The sequence below is a fragment of the Anthonomus grandis genome, chromosome 15 (genome assembly GCF_022605725.1).
Source record: "Anthonomus grandis grandis chromosome 15, icAntGran1.3, whole genome shotgun sequence".
Classification (NCBI taxonomy): domain Eukaryota; kingdom Metazoa; phylum Arthropoda; class Insecta; order Coleoptera; family Curculionidae; genus Anthonomus; species Anthonomus grandis.
In genome coordinates, this window is record NC_065560.1 from 21,711,917 (window position 1) to 21,735,428 (window position 23,512).

Genomic DNA, 23,512 nt, shown 5'->3' on the forward strand with positions numbered 1-23,512 from the left:
TAACCCAAGTATATATATATACTCGTAGTACTACGAAGCCGGCTGCGTCTTACCTCACAGGAGTCCCTTGTCACACATATATGTACTCTTATCAGTAATATTCAATAATAAAATAGCATAGATTAAATAATGTCAATAAAATTTTAAATAAACTTTTGAGACAAAGTACAGTCGACAGTGGTGGGTCCTTGGATTATCAGAATAATATAAATATATCCAGCCTTTGAATGAGAAAAATAATTACATCCCCTAACCACCACAATTCGGCTTCACCCCGCTCAGATTGTAAAGTAATATATGTATGTATCTCAACTCAAAAGATAAAAGTTGTGATAATAAAAAAAAATAAAATAAGTGAATAAAAAAATGTTATGTTGTGTCACTTAGCTCCACACACAGCAGACTACTTCAGATTCGAGATTCTCCCAGACATCCAATTCTCAGTCAAAGAAAAACTGCAGGCTTCCAAGCTTCACCTCTTCCACTTCACAATACGCCAAGCCAAGCTCTGGTAGTGGTCTAGGTTAGACGTTAGCTCACAGTTGCTCAAAACCTCCTCTAGATTAGAGCCAGTAGAGTACATAACCCCAAAACGGAAGCACCATGGGGCATGAAGAAATCAGGTCCGTCCAAAAAAAAATCCATCCAAAATCCATGTTATGTAGCTCTAGTAGCCAAAAGAAAAAAACAACCCTATACTATCAGTATAAACGATAAATTCAAGAATACCTACTTGCTAATTAAATTGTCCCCTGCCAATGCCAATCAGAACCGCTATTTTGCCGATGTTCGAGGGCACGTGAAAAATTATTAGGTTTTAAATCGCCATAAAGGCCAGTAAATTCAACAAAACAACAAATTACAGCATTACGCCCAAAAAGTTGATTTACTCTCACCACATTTAGTCAATTATATCCCCATATGGGTAAAATTCACACGAATTTCAAAAAGAACTAAAGCACTCTTCACTTCATGACGGCGGTCTGGGAAAAGGAACGACCGCAGAGGTCAAACCCGTATTTAGGCAATCACGCACAAAGTGTATTGCCAATCGAACTTTTTTTATAAGTACCATAAAACCTTTTATAAAAAATAAATAACTAAATTTATGGGCCAAGGAAGTTGGCAATGAAAATATGTGTCACTATGACAATCAATTTCGATTTTGCCTAGACCAGCAACTTCTTGCTATCTTCCAAGAAAACTAATATTTACATTAGATAAAAAGAGACAAAAATTAGATTGGTCAGTCCGAGTAAAATCAACCAGCATATCTGGTATGGTCAAGCCAAAATCAGATATTGTACTATGAACAGTACAACATACACAATAATTGTACATGCCCAATTAATAATTATTCGTTATAAAATAATTAAATAAAGTATGGAATAATCAATATGGGATATAATTTAAATTCTAAAATATTTCTTTAGTCCAGAAAACCAAGAGTATAAATAAAATTTCATTAACAACCAGTACAATATGAAGCTGAAATGTACAAAACTAAATGTGTCCTTAAAAAAAAAACTGTAATTTGAAATGTCCTTAAAAAAAAATACTGTAATTTGAAATGGCTAGAGAACAGAACTATGGGTTACTTGGGAGGCTATTACAGAGAGGGCATTACTAGTATCAATCATTAATATTTGTAAAATATCTATTTTGAAAATATAACTGTAATCAGTGCTTTTAATAAAGAGTATAAAATGCCAATTTTAACCTGTAACAAATATTAGTAATATTAAAATACTTCACACGCAATCAAGTTTAGTACTTCCTCTGATACCAAATACGTAATGGAAAACGTCTTATATCACTTAACATTGTAATATTCTCATCGTTTTATGAGGACTTAACATCATAAGACGCACTAGTAGGAGCGAGAATCAGCCTTAGCGGAATAAAATAGAGGCCTAGAAGATTAAAAGACTAGATTAGTAAACAACAACTTTGTTTGAGTTCAACATGTGGGCAAGGAGGATATTTTGTTTACAAACATATTCACCGATTCTCTGTTGTCAAGCTCATACGCATTTTCACAAGATAGAGGCAAACTCATGACAACTCAAAGACACAGATTTAAGTTGATCAAATTAATACAATTTTGTTTCAATGCAACTTTTTCTAACCTTATCTATTATTGATTTTCGATTATGCTGAGTTAAAGTAAAGTAAGCTTCGTAATTAAAATAAAAAATCTCATTGTTTTCTCATATAACTAATTTGATTTTTAGAACAGCTAGGGTCCCCAGATCTTTTAAAGTTGCTAAATTTAACCAATGTCCAGTCTAAGGAAAAGACCAATATATATAATTAATAATTACACAGTTTATTTATTTAAATTTGATATAATTGTATATATAAATATTTTATATAAAAACAGCGTTATTAGATTGGATAGTATGAACAAAAAATTTCATGAAATATTTGAGGTGTAACTCGAGTTTAAAGACTAGATATGTAAATCCCGTGTCAATTTTTTTAAATGCCGAAAGTTTCTCTCTTTTGTAAACGGAATAATATATGATATACGTATATTCTATAGTCATTGGGGGTCGTGTCCTCGTATTTTGGTAACCCGGGTTTGGAAGGGAATTTTCATGGATCCAATTTCCACTAATTAGATGAAGGTGAGTGCTAAGCAACAGATTTTTCTTTCTCAGTTTTTTTCCCAGAATTGATGTAGCTTCCATTTGGGTTTTTGGGATTCGTTCAGGATTCGTTTGTTGAATTCGGTTAGTTTATAACAACTTCGGTCGCAGAGCTTTAGTTGGGACTTGGGAGGGTACTAATACACATGCTGTATCAAGAACAACAGCGCAGTAATATGTTACCAGGCTCATTACTTTTCGACCACACCTCGTATACAAATATAAATTTGACCTAAATAAATCAGAAGCATACCCTGCTTTCTGAACTTCAGTTTAGTACGAAAGCAATAAACTAGCATCAATGTTCGTAATACCAATCTCTATATTAGACCTATAACATTAAATTAAGTAAATTTATGTTCCACGCGATTTTTAGAAGCAGCGCGAAGTAATATACTTCTTGAAAGGTTAGCGACGATATTAACTTGGCATGTTCGGAGGCCAAAGGTCGAATATAACAGCCGTTCTTCATATATACAGTTAGTTTATATCCGTGTTGTTCGTTATTTTATTGTTAGTCGTATATTATTCTTTAGAGAAGAAAAGGTTAACTATAAAATGAAAGGTAAAATTCCTTTAATATAGCCCAAGCAACACATCATATATTATAGACTTGAGTTTTTAGTAAATTTTTGGTTTTGATATATTTATTAACCGTATATGGTCATGGTATATTTATTAAACTGTAGAATATACGTGTATCATTTACTATTCTATTTACAAAAGGGAGAAAATTATGGCATTTAAAAAATTGACACGCACATTTACGTTTCTAGTTTCCAAACTCGATTTCTACACCTCAAATATTTGATAAAATTCTTCTGAAAAATCACTGTTTTTCGTCTATATTATCCAATCTAATAACGCTGTTTTTATACTAAATATTTATATATAAAATTATATCAAATTTAAATAAACAGTATTATTAAATTAAATATTGAATTTATATTTTCTCCATGTTGTTCATCAACACAACCCTGACCTGACAGGAACAAGAAAGACTAGAAATTCTATTGAAAAATCACTCGCATTGCCCATAATATCCAATATAATTGCACTATTTTTGTATTAAATATTTATTAATATACATATATATAATTATATCAAATTTAAATAATAATAAACAAACTACTGTGTTATTAGATGGGATATTATCAACGAAACCGGCTGTTATTCATGCGTATTATTTTGGAAAACAATAATAATAATAATAATAACGGGAGGATGTCAAACGTTTGCCCAAACTGAGTATAAGGCACGTCATGACTGCGTGGGAAAAATACTGCACCAAGAACTTGCAGTTAAACTGAACCTCTTGAGGACGGACAAAGTTCCATATTACAATTATACTTTAGAGCCAGTTCTTGAAAATGGCGAGTATAAATTGTACTGGGACCGAACTGTTCTCAACGACCAAAGAACTGTCAACAATAGACCAGATCTTATCCTGGTGGATAAGCGACTAAGGAAAACCACGCTGATTGACGTTGCTATACCTAATAACAATAACCTCCAAGGAAAATACAACGAAAAGATCATCAAATATCGAGATCTTGAAGGGCAAATCAGACGGCAATGGGAGATGGAGCATGTTCAAACAATTCCGATAATAATCTCGTCAACTGGACTTATACCAAAAACCCTTGTAGAGAACCTCAAACAACTGGGACTTAGTGAGCACCACTACAAAAACATGCAAAAAGCGGTGCTACTGGGGACAGCAGAAAGTCAGAAAGTTCATGGATACAGAAGACCGAACACCATCCAGGGCCCGACAACCTGGAAAGGGTCTCCTCAGAGCTTAATCCTTTTGATATCTTAGATATCTGGGATAAGTGAATGTTCCCCGTAAAACGGGAGTGTGATTGCCGCAAGGCAAAAATAAATAATAATAATGTCTTATATTACCTATATAAAGTTACAAACATTATTTACAAATCAATTTATTAACTAAGTATGCATAAGTGGCGCAATCTAGCTGTATTAGCTACTCTACAGTCGATACAATTATTCGATATATAATTCGATACAATTTCTTCCTGGTAAGTTGTGTGGGGTGGGTGAGGGGGAGGGGGGGTAAGAGTAGGGTTAGTGGAAAATGTGACGCTCTATACAAAATTAACATTTCTTAATACAATTCTAGTAACTGATATTTGAAGATAGCGGACTATTGGTTAAAAACAGAAATTTAAACAATTAAGAATTTTGAAGCGTAAACCATGAGTGGCTCTCATCGTTATCAATTTTGTAGTATACCAAGCAACATTCCTGTAGGCAAATAGAAGTCAATCAAAAATATACCTTGACTGCATCCCAAGCTCAGTAAAACTTTTTTAAGCATCCTCACGGGATCTAACCTACAACAATCCGAAGAGCCAGTGTCAGGAGCGAAAACACGAGCCCATTTCCTGGAATGCCCTCATGTAAGAATGCTATAGATGGTAATTGACTAGTAGATGAAAGGCCTGCAGCAATGCAGAAAAAGGAAAAACTTTAATTAGGCTACTAAAAAACTTCCTTTTAGACAATAGAATCTTAGTTTGTCCATCAGGATTCGATGGGAAATACAGTCGAACGCCTCCGAGAGATCATAAAACATTGCAGCAACGTACTGCTCCTTCTCACAGGCACCAACCAGGTTCTTTAACACATCCACCAAGGCGAAACTTGTTGATCATACGTATATCATATACAGTGTGGTGACTTTAACTGGAATAATCAAATTTTATCTCGCAAAATTCCTAAGACCCGTCGATTTTTGTTTATTTTTTTTCACATTTCAAGATAGTTTTTGTATTTTTTCACCTACAGGGGGGGGTCCAAATTAACCCAAACTTTTTTTTTTTAAATGAAAAGCTACTTTTTTTAAACTCTCATTCAAAAGAGCCCTTTTTCTTGATTAAATTGCCCTATTTACTTTTGTGATTATCTAAAGGAGAAATACGAAAAAAAAAATAAAAACCATTAAATTATTAAAAGTCTCCAAATATTTTGTGTTGGTAAATTTTTGGCGTGTTTGTTTATTTTATTGGTATCGAGACATTTCCTGACATTGTTGTAGTGTCACTGTTAAAGGGAATTTTAACCAGTTGTTAAATAAGTTAACTTATATTGAAAAATGCCTTATTTATCCGAATCCCACAAGATTGAAATCTTAATGATGATTGGTTATGGGGACAGAAGTCGTACTCAGCTAGATTGTCCACTTATTTAGGCAGAAATATCCAGATTTGCCACCTATTAACCAAGGTACGGTTAGTAAAATCGAAAGCAGATTTCGAGAAGTTGGGCACGTGAGGGATGTTTCAAGACAAAGGTCTTCTAAAATCGATGAAAACACCCAATTAAATGTATTGTTAGCGATGGAAGAAAATCCGGTAACTGCAGCCAGAAGAGTAGCTCGCGAAAACTCTATTCATCGTAAATCTGTGCTAAAAGTTTTAAAAAGTGCAAACAAACGACCTTATAAATTGCAACCCGTTCAAGAGTTATTGGAAGACGATCGAGATCGCAGAGTTCAGTTCTGTGAATTAATGATGAACGCCATTAATGAAAATCGCATATCTTCGGAGTGGATCATTTTTTCCGATGAGGCTACATTCACCCTAAATGGCCATGTTAATAAGCAGAATTGTTGCTACTGGTCTGACGAGAACCCACACTGGGTAAGGGAAACTAATACACAATATCCCCCGAAAACTAATGTTTGGGCTGGCATAATTGGCAGACAAGTTATAGGGCCCATATTCTTCAATGATACTTTAACTGGGGAAAGATATCTAGAATTTCTTGAACATGAACTAGTTCCAGTCTTACGTGCCTTATATCCGAGTCAGTTCGATCCAGAGTTGTATGATGAAAGAATCTGGATGCAACAAGATGGTGCTCCCCCACATTATGCCCGTAATGTACGCCAGTATTTAGATGACAATTTTCCAAACGGATGGATTGGTAAAAGGGGTGCAATCGAGTGGCCGGCACATTCTCCCGATCTCACCCCACTTGATTTTTTTCTGTGGGGACATTTGAAAAGTCAAATTTATATGAGCAAACCAGGAAACCTAGACGAACTCAAAGAACGTATTAGGCAAGAAATCCGACAAATATCTCCAGAAGTGTTAAAAAATGTCAGAAACGAATTTTATTATCGTCTTGGGCTTTGCCAACAAGTTTGAAACAAATCTCATTTTGAGCATCTTATACATTAGACGCAACTTTTAATAATTTAATGGTTTTTATTTTTTTTTCGTATTTCTCCTTTAAATAATCACAAAAGTAAATAGGGCAATTTAATCAAGAAAAAGGGCTCTTTTCAATGAGAGTTTAAAAAAGGTGGCTTTCCATTTGAAAAAAAATGTTTAAGTTAATTTGGACCCCCCCTGTAGGTGAAAAAATACAAAAACTATCTTGAAATGTGAAAAAAAATAAACAAAAATCGACGGGTCTCAGGAATTTTGTGAGATAAATTTGAATTAGTTTTAATTGAATTTATTCCAGTTAAAGTCACCACACTGTATGTATATATTGTAGTTGAAGTTCAACCAAAAATGCACACTTGGTGTAAACCAAAAATAAACGTTTATTTAACTACCGTGTGTTGTTTGGGAGTGGGGGGTTATTAATAAGGGAATGTTATTAATAGTGAAAGCTACTATTATTTAGTTTTGATATTGATCTTGTTTGACGTTATTCGGTTTGTTTTGTTTGCTTTTGTCATATTTTCTTGAAGCTCTTAAGAGACGAGTTAAATTAAATTACAATCAAAGTGGGAGTTATTAAAAATGGCATAAATTATCAAGGTCAACACAATATGGTTTATACATATCAATATTTATGGCGTATTCTATCCAGAGCAGAAAAGTGAAAATATAAAGTACCAATGAATTATTATCTTTCGACTGGTTACGGTTGCCCCGTCCGTAATTATTAAACGAAAAATCAGGTCAGCACAAGTGGTATTTAAAATCAACAGTGCCCATTAAATTTACTGAAAACATTATTTATGTTCTTACAGTGGGACACCGAGGTCGGGTTTTTGATTTATTTAAAAACCGATTGTCTGTATACTTTCGATTTATGTATGTTCGCTATAGTTTTATGTTTTTTGAATGCCTGTCACGACGAGACGGGCGTGGATCGTGTGGTAACACATGGTTAAGCAAACTTAAAAAACAACCACATGTCTGTTTTTTTTTGTTTCTTTCAGATGACAAAACCCGTGAGAATGTGAAATATTTAGTTTAAGTCACTACAACAATTAACCCTACAGAGGTTAAAATCATAAATTTTTTCTGTAGGGAGAGGTTGAGATGGGTAAAATTTACCCATATTTAACAAATAGGTTTTTCAAATATTTATTAAACCTTCAGGTAATATAAGTAAATAGAACTAACTAAATACACAAAAACTTTAATATTAGCATAAAGTTAAATTATAGATACGTTATATTTTCAACTTATAATCTAAGAAAATTTTTTTTTTGCACAATTTTCACAAAAACAGTATTGATGCTCTCGACAAATATAAATTTTGCAACTGTAGCAACAAATTGTAGTTTTTCTGTCTTTTTTTGTTTGTACAGTTGGCACATCTTCCTCTGATACCAGTTGCTATTTGAACGTTATCGATTGTTTCAATTCCAGCATATTTCCTTATTTTTTGGAGTAAGTCTCTTGGCAACGTAGTGATTGCTGCTCTGTTTTTCATGTGTTCTTGACAAAAAGAAAGCATCAACTCCTTCAGAAACTTTCTTCTTACCACAGTATTGCCCACATTTTCTGCATAAATTACTTGCGCATTTATTGGGGCATTATTTAGCACTGAAAAAAAATTACAAGTGGCCAACGATTGGTTTTTCGGGAAACATTGTAGGATCCTTTCATTTCATCTATAACATCAACAACGCCTTTTGTCTTGTTGTAGTAAGTAATAATTTCATCATCATGGTGCATTGTCGAGAGTAGTAAAACCAATTTTTTTTTGGTGATGTATGCGAAACCAAAGTTATATAATTTTTGAAACCAAACGTATTACAAGGAATTTCAGACTTCTTCTTTTTAGAGCAAAATTCAACTGGTATTTCTCTTTTATTTTTCCTTATTGTACCTACCATGGTAAGGTTATGGTTTTTCATTAACTCTTCGGATAAAGGAACGCTAGTGAACCAATTATCCATGGTCACGTTACGTCCTATACCTGAAATGGGAAAAACCAACCTCTTCACTACTTCAAATGCCGAATTATCAAGATAGTATGGTCCCGGAGGCTGTTTATCTGCATATATTTCCAAATTAGATGTATACAAGTTTTTTGAATCAACCATGGCAAAAATTTTTATTCCGTAACGGGCCGGTTTATTTTTGATATATTGCCGAAACCCACAACGCCCACGGAAGGCTTCTAACATTTCGTCTGTTGTCACATTCTCTGATACGGTGTACATGTTTTGACATTTTTGGACAAAATCTTCAAACATGTCACGAACTGGAGCTAATTTGTCTTCTAATTTTCGCTCTTGGCGATCCAAAATATTGTCGAAACGCAGACATCTCATCAAAAATTTAAATCGAGATATCGACATCACAGCAGGAAATATATCCAAACCCATACCATCAGTTGCCCATAAATCGTATATGTTGACATGTGACGACTTAGCAACTCCAGCCAGGTACAAAAGCCCGATAACGGCTTTTATTTCATGTAAATTTGTATGTAAAGCATCTCGTCCACGTGAGTACTGGCGTTTAATTTTATCAATGTAAATGTTGGAGTAATCTACAATTTTTTGAAGCAAATCATTAGATAAAAAAAGACTAAGAGATTCTAGAGGCGCCTTTGCATGCTTCGCTTCAGGACGTACTCCTGGTTTGTGTCGATCAGTTACCTTATTGTGTTTAGGCGTCCGCACATTTTGACTTGGTCGATCTTTATTCCATTTAGTTCCGTCACGTCCGACATAGTGCCGCACAAAATTGGAAAGGAAAATATCATCAGGTATGTTCATTATTGCTTCATTTTCTTCAAAAGGATCCTCCTCTGAAGCCGAGTCGTGATCACTAATGTGTAGATCATCTTCTTCATCTGTTTCCTGACCTCCTAGAATATCTTCGCCTTGGTCACTTTCTAAATTGTCGTACCATTTTAGCAACTGATCTTCAGTTTTTTTGTCCATTTGTTAGAATAATATTATGCCTGCAAAAAATATGTCAATGCAGACATCACCTAAATAATAAAAAAACACTTACCTGTTGGTAACAAAACACTTAAAAACTGGAACGTAACCGCTCGCGCTATGGGTAAATTTTACCCAGCCAAAAACAATAGCATACAAAAAAATTTTAAGCGTCCGGCAGCGATGGTCACCGAAACGAAACTGAGGAATATTCTATTTTAGGAAGATACTATAGGTGGGGGGCAGATATTCGAGCGTTTCACAAAGATACGGACCAAAGAAAAAGGCATGGGTATATTTTACCCAAGCGCGTGCGTTCTAGGGTTAAGGTAATGACATACCATTTCGAAATAAAAGTAATTCATATATGTGAGTGGTCAATACCTTTTATAAATTAGTAAAATAAAGTAGTTTTGTAAAATGGATCCATATCTGACGTGATTTACCTCATTCAGATTAATTCAAAGTGTTACAGCACATAATAAATATCTAGTTTTAGTATCCATACTTTTCTCACATAACCTTAAGGTTTTCGAGTAAAACGTGAAAAAACCGCATTTTGTTGTGCTATTTTTATCCAAAATTAGTGGATTAGTTTTTCAAGATAAGTCAATAAGTTTTCAAGAAATTTTAATTTCTTTTGGTTCTAGATAGCAAAACGCCTTTTTTTGCAAGAAATAATTGCCTGAGAGAATTTTTTTTTTAATTATAGGTGATAGAAAAATCTATAGTTTTTGTATCTATACTTTTTTCACATAACCTTCAGGTTTTCGAGTAAAATGTAAAAAAAAAAACTATTTTATTTCTCGAAAGTAAGGCGTATCGCTATGAAAAGTGCAGAATGTGCCAATTTTATCGCAAATAAGTGGAAATTTGGTTTTAATTAAGTCGATAAGTTTTAATGAAATTTAAGTATTTTTTTTGCTTTTAGTTAACTTTTAATTATCTAGGTTCAAAAATACAGTTTTTGAATTAAAACTATTGGTATATTTGAAGACCACAGGGGAAAAAGAGGGCATGTCACAAAATAAAAATACTGAGATATATCGATTTTAGAGTTTGGAACTAAGATCCTTTGACTTCAAAATGAAATGGTTGAGATATGTCAAATAGCAAAAATGAGAAGTGTCCAAAAAAAATCAATTTCCAAAGTAAAAAGGGGTAATGTCTAATATTTCGAGGTTTCATCTATCATAGTTGTAGTATTTGTTCCATATTGATTTAAGACCTAAAAGTAGATAATATTCTATGAGTAATAGCAATAAACTAATCAAAGAAAATATCTTACCTCCGTAGCTTTATTGCTGCTTTTTCTTTTTGTTTTTAGCGGCATGAGGTAACTCATCATAATAGTTTTGCGCTTCTTGAAAACAGAACACTTTCACAGCTTGCAAATCTTTAAATTTTTCCTCGCTTATTGGGATTAGACTTGAAAATCGTATTCTATGAGTAAGTTTTTCATACTTTCGGTCAGGATATAAAAATTCATCATTTCGCAATACAGGATAAATTCTTGTCTGTATAGGTGGTAGTACTGAGCTCTGTTCCCAACACCCATTATAGGAACATCTATGTGAAACAAGTCGGGGGTGCCTAATTGTGACTTCCATTTCCCTCACAGGGCGTATTGCGAACGGACAATTTTTCTTATAATTCAGCTTCACAAAAAAAAATCCCAGTTTCTTATTATATTGTGGCCCTCTTCCAGGTTTTCGACATGAAATGGTGCTGGCTTAACTTTGGACCCTAACTTCTTCGACCCAGTGGCTCGGCAGCTCAGCATGGTGTCAGCAGGTGTTTTTGGTTCAGAAGGGCCATGTTTCGGTCGCACTCTAAATAAGAGTGCCCCCTAATTGGAAAAGTTATTTTGAAAGACTCCGGTCTTTTTTTGATATGAACAATATAATGCATGTATTTGATCATGTTATAGTTTTTATTTTGACCCCCACACGAGTCGCAAAATACTTCAAGGTGTTTTATCTGGGGGTCAAGGTAATTTTCAACAAAATGATTTAAAGTCGAAATTATACCCATTTGTTGTTACGTCATCCAGGTGAGAAAAAATGTATGACGTAGATATTTTTGCCAATCAATATTAGGTTAGAAATTTTACCATCGCCTTCAGAAATTAATAGTCTGCTATGTATTTTTATATTCGTGTATATACTTTCATTCCCAAAAAATTTTTAAAAATCTTGTAGTATTTATTGTATTATTAACAAACTTAACAATTAACAAATATTATTATAATTAATCATAAATAATGGAACATAAACAACAAATCCGAAACGGAATTGCACTTCAAATTGAGAATGTGATAGAGCGAGCCGCAGATGCAACAAAATTGAGCACAACAACGAGCACAATTATAAAGAAGAATGGGATAAAATCAGATCAGGATTATGCTGCTCATATATTTTCCAAGCAAAAGACCGCAAAAACCAAATCTACAACATATTTGAAAAGTAGAATTCGGCACGAGCAGTAGACGTAACAAAACCGAGCTTACAAAAATTGTGAATAATGGTATAACATTATTTTAACTCACTGGAAAAAATTTAAATACTGACAATTTAATTTACTTGTTCATGAAAAAAAATGCTGCTTAAAGGAATATGTTAACACATTAAAATGAAAATACCATTCCAAAAAATAAAACATACAAACTCAAAAAAAACACGCCATATTGCATTAACAAGTTAATGAAATTGCAACGATATGATTGAATAGTTAAACGACGATCATAAAATAAAATTTGCTAGAACAAAAAAGGCTTAATCAATCTCGTCAGTATTGTCAGAGTCAGAACTAAAATCAGAGATATTGTCTTCGTCATCGTCGTCTTCGTCAGTCGTAATCACAAGTGGCAGAATGTCATAGGCATCACACACTTGTATTGCCTCCCAAGCCTTTTCAGTTATCTTTTCTGTATGAAAAACATATTTTTGCCAATGATCTATAGAAATTTCGTTTATTACCCTTTCCCAAGTAGTCAGAACTTCTGATGGTGACCCCTTAAAATTGGAAATATATTGATCATATTTTCGTTACCATACCATTTCAATTGCATTAAACTGGCAATGATATGGTGGCAGTCGCAAAATTTTGTGTCCTAAAGGTTTAACATATTCATCAAGGAAGTACTTTTTCTCACTAGAGCAGTTTCTGCGTGCAATACTCCATATTTTATCTTTCATGGCTTTTTCTGGAAAGCCAATATTCTTTTTCTTGAACCATTCGGTCAGTCTCTGCTTTGTCCAAGATTTTCTCGGGATTTCTTCTAATAAACCAGAATGGTAACTTGCATTGTCCATGATTATAAATGACTTTGGGGGAAGATTTGGAACCAGCTGAATTTTAAACCAGTTTTCGAAGTGTTTCCTGTTCATATTGTCATGATAATCTCCCGTCTTTAATCCACTCTTGAATATTAAATTTGCACCCTTGATGAAGCTATCTTTGGTTCCGGCGTGGACCATGATATAACGATGACCTTAAAAATAAAAGATAATTCAATTCTCTTCTTTTAGAAATCATTCTTCCAGAACATAAATTTAATATAATTAATAAGTAATGTTCCATGCACATACGAGTAGTGTATGGAGTTAAATTCCCTCATATTGTCTTAAAGAGAAATTATATGAAACTATGAAACAGATGAAATAATGAAGTTAGAGGGTCCTTACAAGTGCAATAGTTTTTATTCAAAAAAAAATCTAAAAAGATAACCAGATAATTTTTACCTTCACTGTTTTTCCTTGAATCCGTGTGCTTAATGTCATCTTGCCAGCTACTAAGAAATGATCCCTTGCTAAAAATCCACGTCTCGTCAATGAAAACTGGAGTAAAACCTTCCGGACCTACATTTCTATTTTTGATATACTCCCTTAAAAAATTGATTCTTTTATTAACAATATTTGGCAAGTCCATCAAATATTTTCTGTTCTTTGATTTTTTCCACTTGAAGCCTATACTATTGATCCATCTTCTTAAGGAGTTAATGGAAAACTCAAAATATTCAATTTCTTCCCTGAACTTTTCTCTTTGCAAGAATATGTAATATTGTTGCCAATATTACATATTCTTTTCTGGCGTACATAGAATAAATTGTGTCCCGAATTCTATGTTTCAAATATGTTGTAATTTTGGTTTTTGCTGTCTTTTGCTTGCAAGATATACGGGCTGCGTAATCCTGATCTGATTTTATCCCATTCTTCTTTATATTTGCGATCGTTGTTGTGCTCAATTTTGTTGCATCTGCGGCTCGCTGTATCACATTCTCAATTTGAAGTGCAATTCCGTTTCGGACTTGTTCCTTTTCCAGTTGAAAAAAAGCCAATATATTTAAAATTATCTTTATATTTATAGTGCATTATCTAACACTTTTCGAAATTACTTTCAAGAACAAGTTGACAAACCATTATTTTTGATTGACAGTGACGGATATTTCACATAACCTAGTATATAAAAGATGAATAATCATCAGACACCAATTTTTTTCAAACGTTTGTTGTCACCGCTGTTTGGAATATGCTAAACAAAGATAAACAAAAATGACGTCATTACAAATGGGTATAATTTCGACTTTAGCATTGAAAGAACTTCGTTCCTTCCCTTTGCAGCCAGCCACTGTTTCTGGATATACGTAAAAGACGGACTCACCACTTGCTAAGATGTGAATGTTGAACAGGTACACAGATAACTGTCTCTTGTAGTAAACATCATTCGTTGTGATGTTTGGAACGGGTACATTCATTTGGAAATCAAGACAAATAACTTCACGATTTTTATCTTTCTGGTACCTGATTCTTGAAGATTTTTTTCGGTCGTAAAATACTTGGCCCTTTATTTTTTGGAGTATATTTTCATTCTCCAGTGTTAGCAAAGATTTCTGTATCTCGGCCAGAACTGATATAAAAGTTAGGATATTCTTATTATTTTCAAGTTTTAATGTTAAATCTTTTTTTGTTGCAGTATATTGATCACAAACACTACAGGTGTCTTTACGAGGATACTCGAACGATATGTTGAATTTTGTATTAAAAACATTTCTATAGAACTCGTATGAAACAGGATGATTAGGAAATTTGTTTTGATATAGTTTATACATTTTTGCAATATTAAGATCTTTACTTAAATAAAAACGATCTGATTTTTTAAGGCCATAATGGCTTTTGTTTCCCTGAAATGATTTAATATGGGTAACCACATTTTCATTCGTCTGGTCAGAAATTTTTCTAGGTCGATTTAAATGCTTACCTCTCAAATTAACAGGGGCCTCACCCGATGTTTTTAGGGATTTTTACAAATATTCTAATTTGGTTTTTGTAATCCCATGTATTGCTAAAAATGCCTTGTAGCACACATCGACTTCTAACATTGCATTTTCTCTTACCACTTTGACACTATACATTGTATACTATGTACACTATACTTGTATGTATATGAATTATCATGTAATAGAGCTACATTTTCATCTTTTCGAGGACAATATATGGACAGTGTCTTCTTTTAATAGATTTACATCTTATCAAAGCACATAAATGTAAATTTTGTTCATTGTTTGATGCTAATAGATTAATGTTCTTCAAAAGCGTCTGCCTTTCTTCACTACTGAAACATCTCAGTCTTTTACACTTACAGTCATTTCCTAGTTCATAACTGCTTACCTTTATTTTCTTGTTTACATCCGTAATCCGTCCATGTATCTTTCTTTTCTTGAACTTTTCACTGTGTTGCTGCTGCTCCTGCTGCTCACTATTTTAATTTTCTTCCATGATGCACTTTTACTTTTATATTTTGTAACTAACTTAATATTTTGAATACTTTTGTCAAGGTATATTTATTAAACTGTAGATTATACGTATATCATATACGATTCTGTTTATGTAAGGAACAAAATTACGGAATTAAAAAAATTCACACGGGATTTACATATCTAGTTTTTAAACTCTATTACTATACCACGAATATTTTAAGAAATTCTGAAAAATCTCTGTTTTTCGTCCATATTATCCAATCTAATAATGTTGTTTTTATACTAAATTTGTATATATAAAATTATATTAAATTTAAATAAACAATTTTTTTTAATTAAATATTGAACATATATTTTCTGCAAAAACATTGTTTTTCATCAACACAACCCTTAGCCCCCCACCCACCCCAAACATTTGCCCAGTAAGAAATTCTTTAAAAAAATCACTATTTTTCATACATAATATTTAATTTAATAGCACTGTTTTTGTATTAAATATTTTTGTTAATATATATAATTATATCAAATTTAAATAGACAAACTGTGTTATTAGATTGAATATTAACGACGAAAGTAGCTGTTGTTTATGCGTATTATTTTAGAAAACAATGATTTTTGGAAACAATTTCTTACTGGTAAGTTGTAAGGGTGGGGTTAATGAAAACCGATTTTTTTTGCAGAATATAATTGCCTGAGAGAAATGCTTTTTAAAAAATTTATAGGTGATAAAAAAATCTACAGTTTTTGTATCTATTTTTTTTCGAAAACAAGGCCTATCGCTATGAAAATTGAAGAAGTTCTGCCATTTTTATCGCAACTAAGTGAAAATTTAGTTTTTTTTAAATAATTCAAGAAGTTTTAAAGAAATTTATGTTTTTTTGGTTCAAGACAACTTTTCATTATCTAGATTCAAAAATACGCCTCAGAATAGGCATTGCAGACAAATGGATGCTCCATCAAAATATTGCTACTTCCATGCCCCTTTCGTCATAGAATTTGACCTCAAAACTTATTCCTGTGGTTTCCCATTCACCTGACATCAATCTGCAAAACATCCAAAAATTGTTTAATCGACATGTTGAAGATCATGTTGCTTGAAAACTTGCAGCAGCGCTGCCAATATTGGGAAAAACGTCTTCATCAGTGTGTAGCTGCCCAGAGAAACTATTTTAAAGGAGATTTTTAGAAAAACCAAAAACTTTGATAAATAAAAGTCAGTCTAATAACTTTTATGCTACATCCCCTATCTTAAAACTAGAGGTGCGGTTTAACATGATTTTTTTACAATTAATTTTAAGTAAGTTTGCACTTTCATAATACATTACACTCTTCTCTTTCTGTTGAATAAATATTAAAGGCAAAGAAAGTTGTGTACATACATGTATCTCTCTTAACTGAATTGAACTTAAAGAGGTAGTGCCGGCCTATTATTAATTTGTCCACCTACACGCTGACATTTTAAAGAAATAAACCGTACGGTATTATTATTGTCCGATTGTGTTGTTGCGTTACCGTTATGTTATGATTTATAGATCAAAAGAAAAAAATGCTTCCATCTTATTTTTTATATTCATACTCCATTGTTAGTTATGATATATTTTGACTGGAAATCGTCTAGTAAAGAAAATATGTACATGATATAAGACATTATTTACTTTAAATTCTCTATGTGACTTTTGTCCCGGTTAAACAAAAAGAAACTACACTAGCCTTAACTGGTAAAGTACTAAAATATTTAATGAAAAATTCTAATAATGTGTATGTATAGTTTAGGTGAAGTTACTTGGACAAGCACAAAAACTAAAAACGGTTAGCACGCGGCGTTTTCTTTATGAGGCATTGGCGTGCATATAATTTTTGTTTCTCTGGTTTAATATATATTTTTAGTAAATATGTTATTTTACAACCAACAAAAACATTTATCAAGTCACGCAAAAGTCATGGTTAGATTTAATGATATTTTTTACATAGTTTTTTTTTAATTATTACAAAAATTGTCAAAAAAATAAAATACTCAGTAATTTTAATGTCAATGCTATTTAACCTATTGCTTCTTGGTCAATCAATTTTATTTTTTTTTACAACCATTGATAGCATAATGAATGCCCTTTAAAATAATGTATCACACCATGGGGTAGCCATTTGACATATCAAAGTTTGGCGTAAATAAAATATTTATTATTTCTAAACATTTTCGCTAACTATTTGCTTACACATTTACCGATTTCATTTTTTTTGGTACCGTTGAATAGAGAATTTTACGCTCCTTACTATGATGTATCACACGATGGGGGTTCCCATTTGACATATTAAAGTGAGGTTAGCTGGAGGTGAGGAGGTGATTGACAGAACTACAGTAAATGCATAATTAAACGTTCCCCTGTATATCTAATTTGACGTGTTTTTTTTTTTTTTTTTTTTTTTTTTTTTTAAGAAAGTTATTAAGGGTGGATCTTTTTGAAATGAAAGCACTGTATATTATGGCACGCATCTTAAGAAATGGTTGATTCTTCGAAACTATATTTCCACGTACAAAAGGGGTGGTCCAATAGCGCCCCAACAAGAAATATAAATTTAAATACTTTTTATACAAATTTTGAAATGGCACATTTTTAGGCTCAAAAATGCACAACTTTACCCTAAATTTAACCATCTTCTTATCTCTTATATTGACCCAGATCCCAATAGTGAACTAAGAAAGATTACCGTATAATTGCACGGTCCGTCAGAGAAATAGGATGTTTTTGAAATAGGGTCAATTGGGGTAATTGGAAACGGTTTTCTCACTTTTAAAATCTGAGGTAAGTTTTTGAGTCTAAATGACGTCTTATTAACTCAAAAATTAGAATATAAATAAGCTAAACCCTCCTCTTGAAGGGGGCTAGAAGTGTTTTTATATTAATATACACGTGTTTTAGGAAAAAAATAATTTGTTAACATATGTCGTGTTTACAATTACCCCTGACCTGACGGGGTAAATGTAAACACGTTCCTGCTTAGTTGAGCATTACATCACATAAAATCATGAAGCAAATGTGAACCAAGGTAGTTTTCATATCTTTTGTGACACACATATACAATTTAAAGGCATGTTTACATTTATCCCATATTATCCCATACTAACAAAAACAAACCTGCATTTTGATTATTTTATTTCAAAATCTGTGGCTACAGACAACCATTATTTTCAAACTTTTACTTATACATATAAACTTATACAAATGAACTAAGAATCAGCAAAATGTACACTAAATAACTAATACAAACGCAACTTATTGCCGAGATATTTAACTAATTGCTCTCCTGTACTGGCACAGGTCCCAAAAATTTATACAAAATTCTTTCTCCTTTCATCTGAATCCCAGGATCTGGAAGTATTCCTACAATCTGATCTATAGAAATGTAGCTGACATCGCTTTCGTTAACAGCAAACAGCATTTTAGAAGAATCCCAGGACTTCAGACCTGTGATTTCTATTTCTGTTGAATCATTTTCTTCAATCACACACACATATTTGAATATGGTGCTATTCCTTTTTCCTCCTTTGAAAGAAACCAATACAAATTGGCCTTTAGATAGTTGAGAAATATTTTCTACTTTTTCAATGCCTATATCTATATTAAATGTTTCATCGCACGAATCTTCATCGCTCTCATGGAAACTTATCTCACTTTCATCATGCGTTGTTTCTATTTTCTGTTTTTTTGTCTTTTTGGTTTGGGTCCCTATTTTTGGTGCTGTTATTTCTGTGGTTGTTTCTCGTTTTTTACCCTTCTTAGGTTTGGGTTTTTTTTTTCTTTTCTGCTTCTCTTAGTCTTTTGAGCACCTCACTTGAGGTCAAAACTTCTCCATAAGTTTGTTGTTTTAATCTAGGAATTACCAACTTATCTTGTATAGTAGCAGGTCTTAAGGGCACGACTTCATCAGGGATAAAAATACGGGAAAGGGTAATATTAGTTGCAGCAGATATTGATGGCTGGGGGTTCTCGGAATCTTGAAATGAAGTTGATGGCTGAGGGTTCTCGGAAACTTGAAATGAAGTTGATGGCTGGGGGTTCTTGGAAAGTGGAAATGAAGTTGATGGCTGGGGGTTCTTGGAAAGTGGAAATGAAGTTGATAGCTGGGGGTTCTCGGAAGCGTGAGATGAGGTTAATGGTTGGGGGTTCTCGGAAGCTTCAAACGAAGTTGATGGCTGAGGAGAATGTATAGTTCCACTTAAACTTGTTTGAGCATCTTGACATGAAACACACCGGTCTCCCTCGCTTCTAGAGATTGTTGTGTTGGATGAAATATTAACAGTTGCAGGTTTATTTTCATGTTGTATTTTCTGTGGATTTTGTGAAGACTCTCTGAATTTTTTCAAATCTTCTATGGAAAACTCCTCTTCAGGAAACATGGTTGAGTCAACAGGGTATATGCCGGTTTTTTTAAAACCTGATATTATATTCTTAGCCAGCATAGATTCTGTCCATGTTGAGCCGAGAAGTTCAGAAAACACGTTTTTAGATAATCGCCCTGAACCACGACCCATCTGCTGCTTACCGTACTTGATTAATTGCCTATTCCAACTGAGCTTTACTGGTCCAAACACACATTTGTCGAGGGGCTGCAGCTTATCTGTTAGATGACTTGGAAACTTCATAAGTTCGATATTGTATTTCATAGCCTCCTCAATTAGCCTCACACTCATGTGGCTGCAATGGCCATCAAATAATAATAGGGCAGCTTGTTCTGGCAAATTTGTAGAAATTCTCAGGTTCTTAACATAAGGTATAAATGAAGTAGTAAACCAGTTGTAAAACTGAGGTCCTCCATCCAACCATTCGTAGAAGCAGCATACAGTGTTCCGGGGTAAGCATTTTGTGACGTCCACCGTGCTTGGACACCAGCACCTTTGAAAACGATCAGTGGGGGGAGGGCCCTACCATCTGCAGAAACACATGCCAGAACTGTGATGGATTCCCTGCCAGATCCACCAGATACACGACAGAGCGCTTTACCTTTACTACCAGTGGCTCTGATTCTACTTGGATCACAGTTGAATCCTGACTCGTCAGCATTAAATATAAAACTGCTTTTGTTATCCGTCAAATTATTTCCATCCATAACATTTTTGAGATCTTTATAAAACTTGTAAATAACTTCTGGTTTCCTTGCGTCCTTTCTTAACTTTTGGAGGTGTTCTGGCTTTTTTGAAGAAAGGTTTGGATTTCTTTTCATGAAAGAGTAGTACCAATCTTCGCCAGGGATACCGTCTTTGAAAGGAGTTTTCAATGCTTTAGCATTTACATATTCTCCAACCAATTTCCGCATTTCGGCCTTATCACAGGGTAGACCCATTTTTGCCATTGTCAATAAACATTTTGCAATTTCGTTTTCGATTTCTGGTGATAAAACTTGTGTACGACCTGGTCCAGTAACGTTCATCGAAGTTTTTCTTCCTGATATTCGATTGTAAATAACAGCTTTTGGCACTCTGTAATATATTTCGGCTTGACGGTAACTCTTATTTTTGTTGATAACATCATCAACAGCGTGTGCAAGGTCTTCTGAGAAATATGACCGTCCACCTGTTTTTTTAACATAATTCCGTGGCATAGTAAGTGCTGCAAAAAAAAACATATATTAAATTATGTTACCATAAATATCCGAAATTCGCAATAACACTACCTTTTTTTTTTGAAACAATTTATTTAACCACAATAATACAATGTATAACGAGTTTTAACAATTTCTCCAACCAGTGTTTGAAAACACTGGCCCCGAGAATAACAAAACAGTAATTAATTATCTATAGTAAACAAATGTTGCAATGTTACTTATAATTTTTTATACATAAATTGATTAATATTTTTTAAATCTTTTAATTTTTTAACAAAAAATCTATAGTTATTTATATCTTTTATACAATGAGGTAAACTATTAAATGTTTTAATTGCATCTGTAATTGGATTTCTTAAACCTATGTTACCTGACTAGTAAAAATGACAAATTATTTTCATTTTATCAACAAAAACAAACAAAACTAACCAAAGTCAATAATTAAAAGAACGACTGTTGCTATTGGTTTATTCCTTCTTAAAAATAGGTTATTAATGAATGTTTAAACTTGTTTTAATAGTGAAATTAATTTCCAAATATTGTTTACATTTACCCCAAAAGCTTGTTTTCATTTCCCCCATGAGCACAAAACCTTGGGGTAAATGTAAACACCTACATTAAAATGTAAACAAACATTATTGTTCACTCATTTATTTTTAAAACATAACTTTAAACTAAGCCTAACCCTAATTGCTCCATGCAAAGTACTTACCTCAAAACATAAGCATTTACAAGAAAAAACTTCACTACACTACCAAACTTACAAGCATCGATAAATACACCGTGACAAGATTGGCCTGAAAATGCAGAAACACGTTAACCTATCATCACGAGCCGACCGGATATGAAGAGTGGGGAAATGGCGTCGTCTATTTCGCGCGGTTTTTCAAATCGTAATATATTTATTTCTATATTTTTTGGGGCGTTTACATTTACCCCTGTTTACACTTACCCCAACTAACCCTAATCATAAAATCATTAGTTTTTGCTTTAGGAAAAATTTATTGGTAGACCAACATGAACAAAGACATAGCATTTGATAATACTCGGATCGATTTTCAGTTCTGGAAAAGAATATCAGGCATATGGTGACCGTTTCCATCGACGCAGATTTGAAAGCATTCGCGAAAATTAGCCTCGACTTTTTCTAGCAAATCTCTACTGATTTCATTAATTTCTTGGCAGATTACATCTTTTAATTCATCTAATTTACGGCGGTTATTTTCATAAACTTAAGGTACTGAAGAGGCCATAAAACGTCACCGAATCTTGAAATGAAATGGTTGGCAAACAAAGGACGAAAAACAGTCATGGATGCCCTGGCGGTGTGTGCTGTGGCTCCATCTTGCTGAAACCACAAACGGTCACGCTCAATACATCTTCTTTCTAACTCGAAGATAAAGAAGGTGTTTACCATATTAACGTAGCGTCAGACGTTACTGAAACGGTAACCTCGTTTTCTTCAAAAAAATAGGAATTTGAATTCAATTGAAATGCTTTGAGTCAAAGCACCGAATGTAATCTGACGCACACCCCTCCCTTCTCTAATGGCCAATCGCTACCTATCCTAAAAACGTTCGCTTTTTGTGCCGCACCCTGTATAATACCTAGTAAAAAATTACGTTTATAAATAATAGAACGCAATAAAAGTTAATATTTTACTTATATTCGTTTATTTGAAGAAAACTGTAAAATAACCATTTCCTATTTTTGAGCGTGCGACTCTGTTTCATATTCCCGGCCCGTCCACAATTCAATCCCAGCGGCATCGAGAGGATCTCGTATCTTCGTCTGTTTTACGTTATCCACGCTGAACTTGCCTGTCTTTATCTGACAAATATTGATTGTTGAACGGGCCGGGGGCTGTGGAAAGACTCGAATCGACCGTGAATATATATGGGGATCGATCACTAAATATCGTAATATATTTTGCAGTTTATTTTAATGCGTATATGTAGTATGTCGATTGTATTTTGTACATACTCAATTTTGGAGTTTGACTAAGTAACTTCACCTAAACTATAACTCCTAAATAACAAATGATTTGAAAAAATAATACAAATTACAACTATACAAACTTTAAACAAGAAGCTTTAACTAAATTCATTTTCAATTCAACTAATTCGGTCCATTCCTTCGGGAAGGTCATACATTCTTTTCAAAACTCAAATTCGAAGTCGAGTTCCAGTAAAACTATTAATGCCAGTCAGTTATATATGCCAAGATGATAAAAAATCATAGGCAGTTTCTGAAGCAGAATGTTCCAGATACGGGCATTATGGGCCGTGCAACCATCCATTTGGTACCAGATCATTTGATCTTCCTGAACAA

General features: G+C 33.3%; 2 protein-coding genes and 1 long non-coding RNA gene across 5 annotated transcripts in view; 1 reads left to right on the top strand and 2 right to left on the bottom strand.

The window, feature by feature from the left end:
• LOC126744869 (uncharacterized) overlaps positions 1-23,512 on the top strand; it is a 539,903-nt gene that overhangs the window by 407,595 nt on the left and 108,796 nt on the right. The gene's annotated exons all lie outside the window — the stretch shown is intronic.
• Positions 8,094-10,002, bottom strand: LOC126744872 (uncharacterized). Its single transcript, XM_050452439.1, has 2 exons — positions 9,896-10,002; positions 8,094-9,842 (listed from the first exon to the last, which is right to left on the bottom strand). Exon 2 carries the CDS (start codon positions 9,820-9,822, stop codon positions 8,539-8,541), a length of 1,284 nt encoding a protein of 427 aa, XP_050308396.1. The 5' UTR covers positions 9,823-9,842; positions 9,896-10,002; the 3' UTR covers positions 8,094-8,538.
• On the bottom strand, positions 10,597-14,369 carry LOC126744883 (uncharacterized). The gene is made up of 3 exons (XR_007663363.1): positions 13,566-14,369; positions 11,111-13,315; positions 10,597-11,050 (listed from the first exon to the last, which is right to left on the bottom strand). It is a non-coding gene; the product is annotated as an uncharacterized LOC126744883 (long non-coding RNA).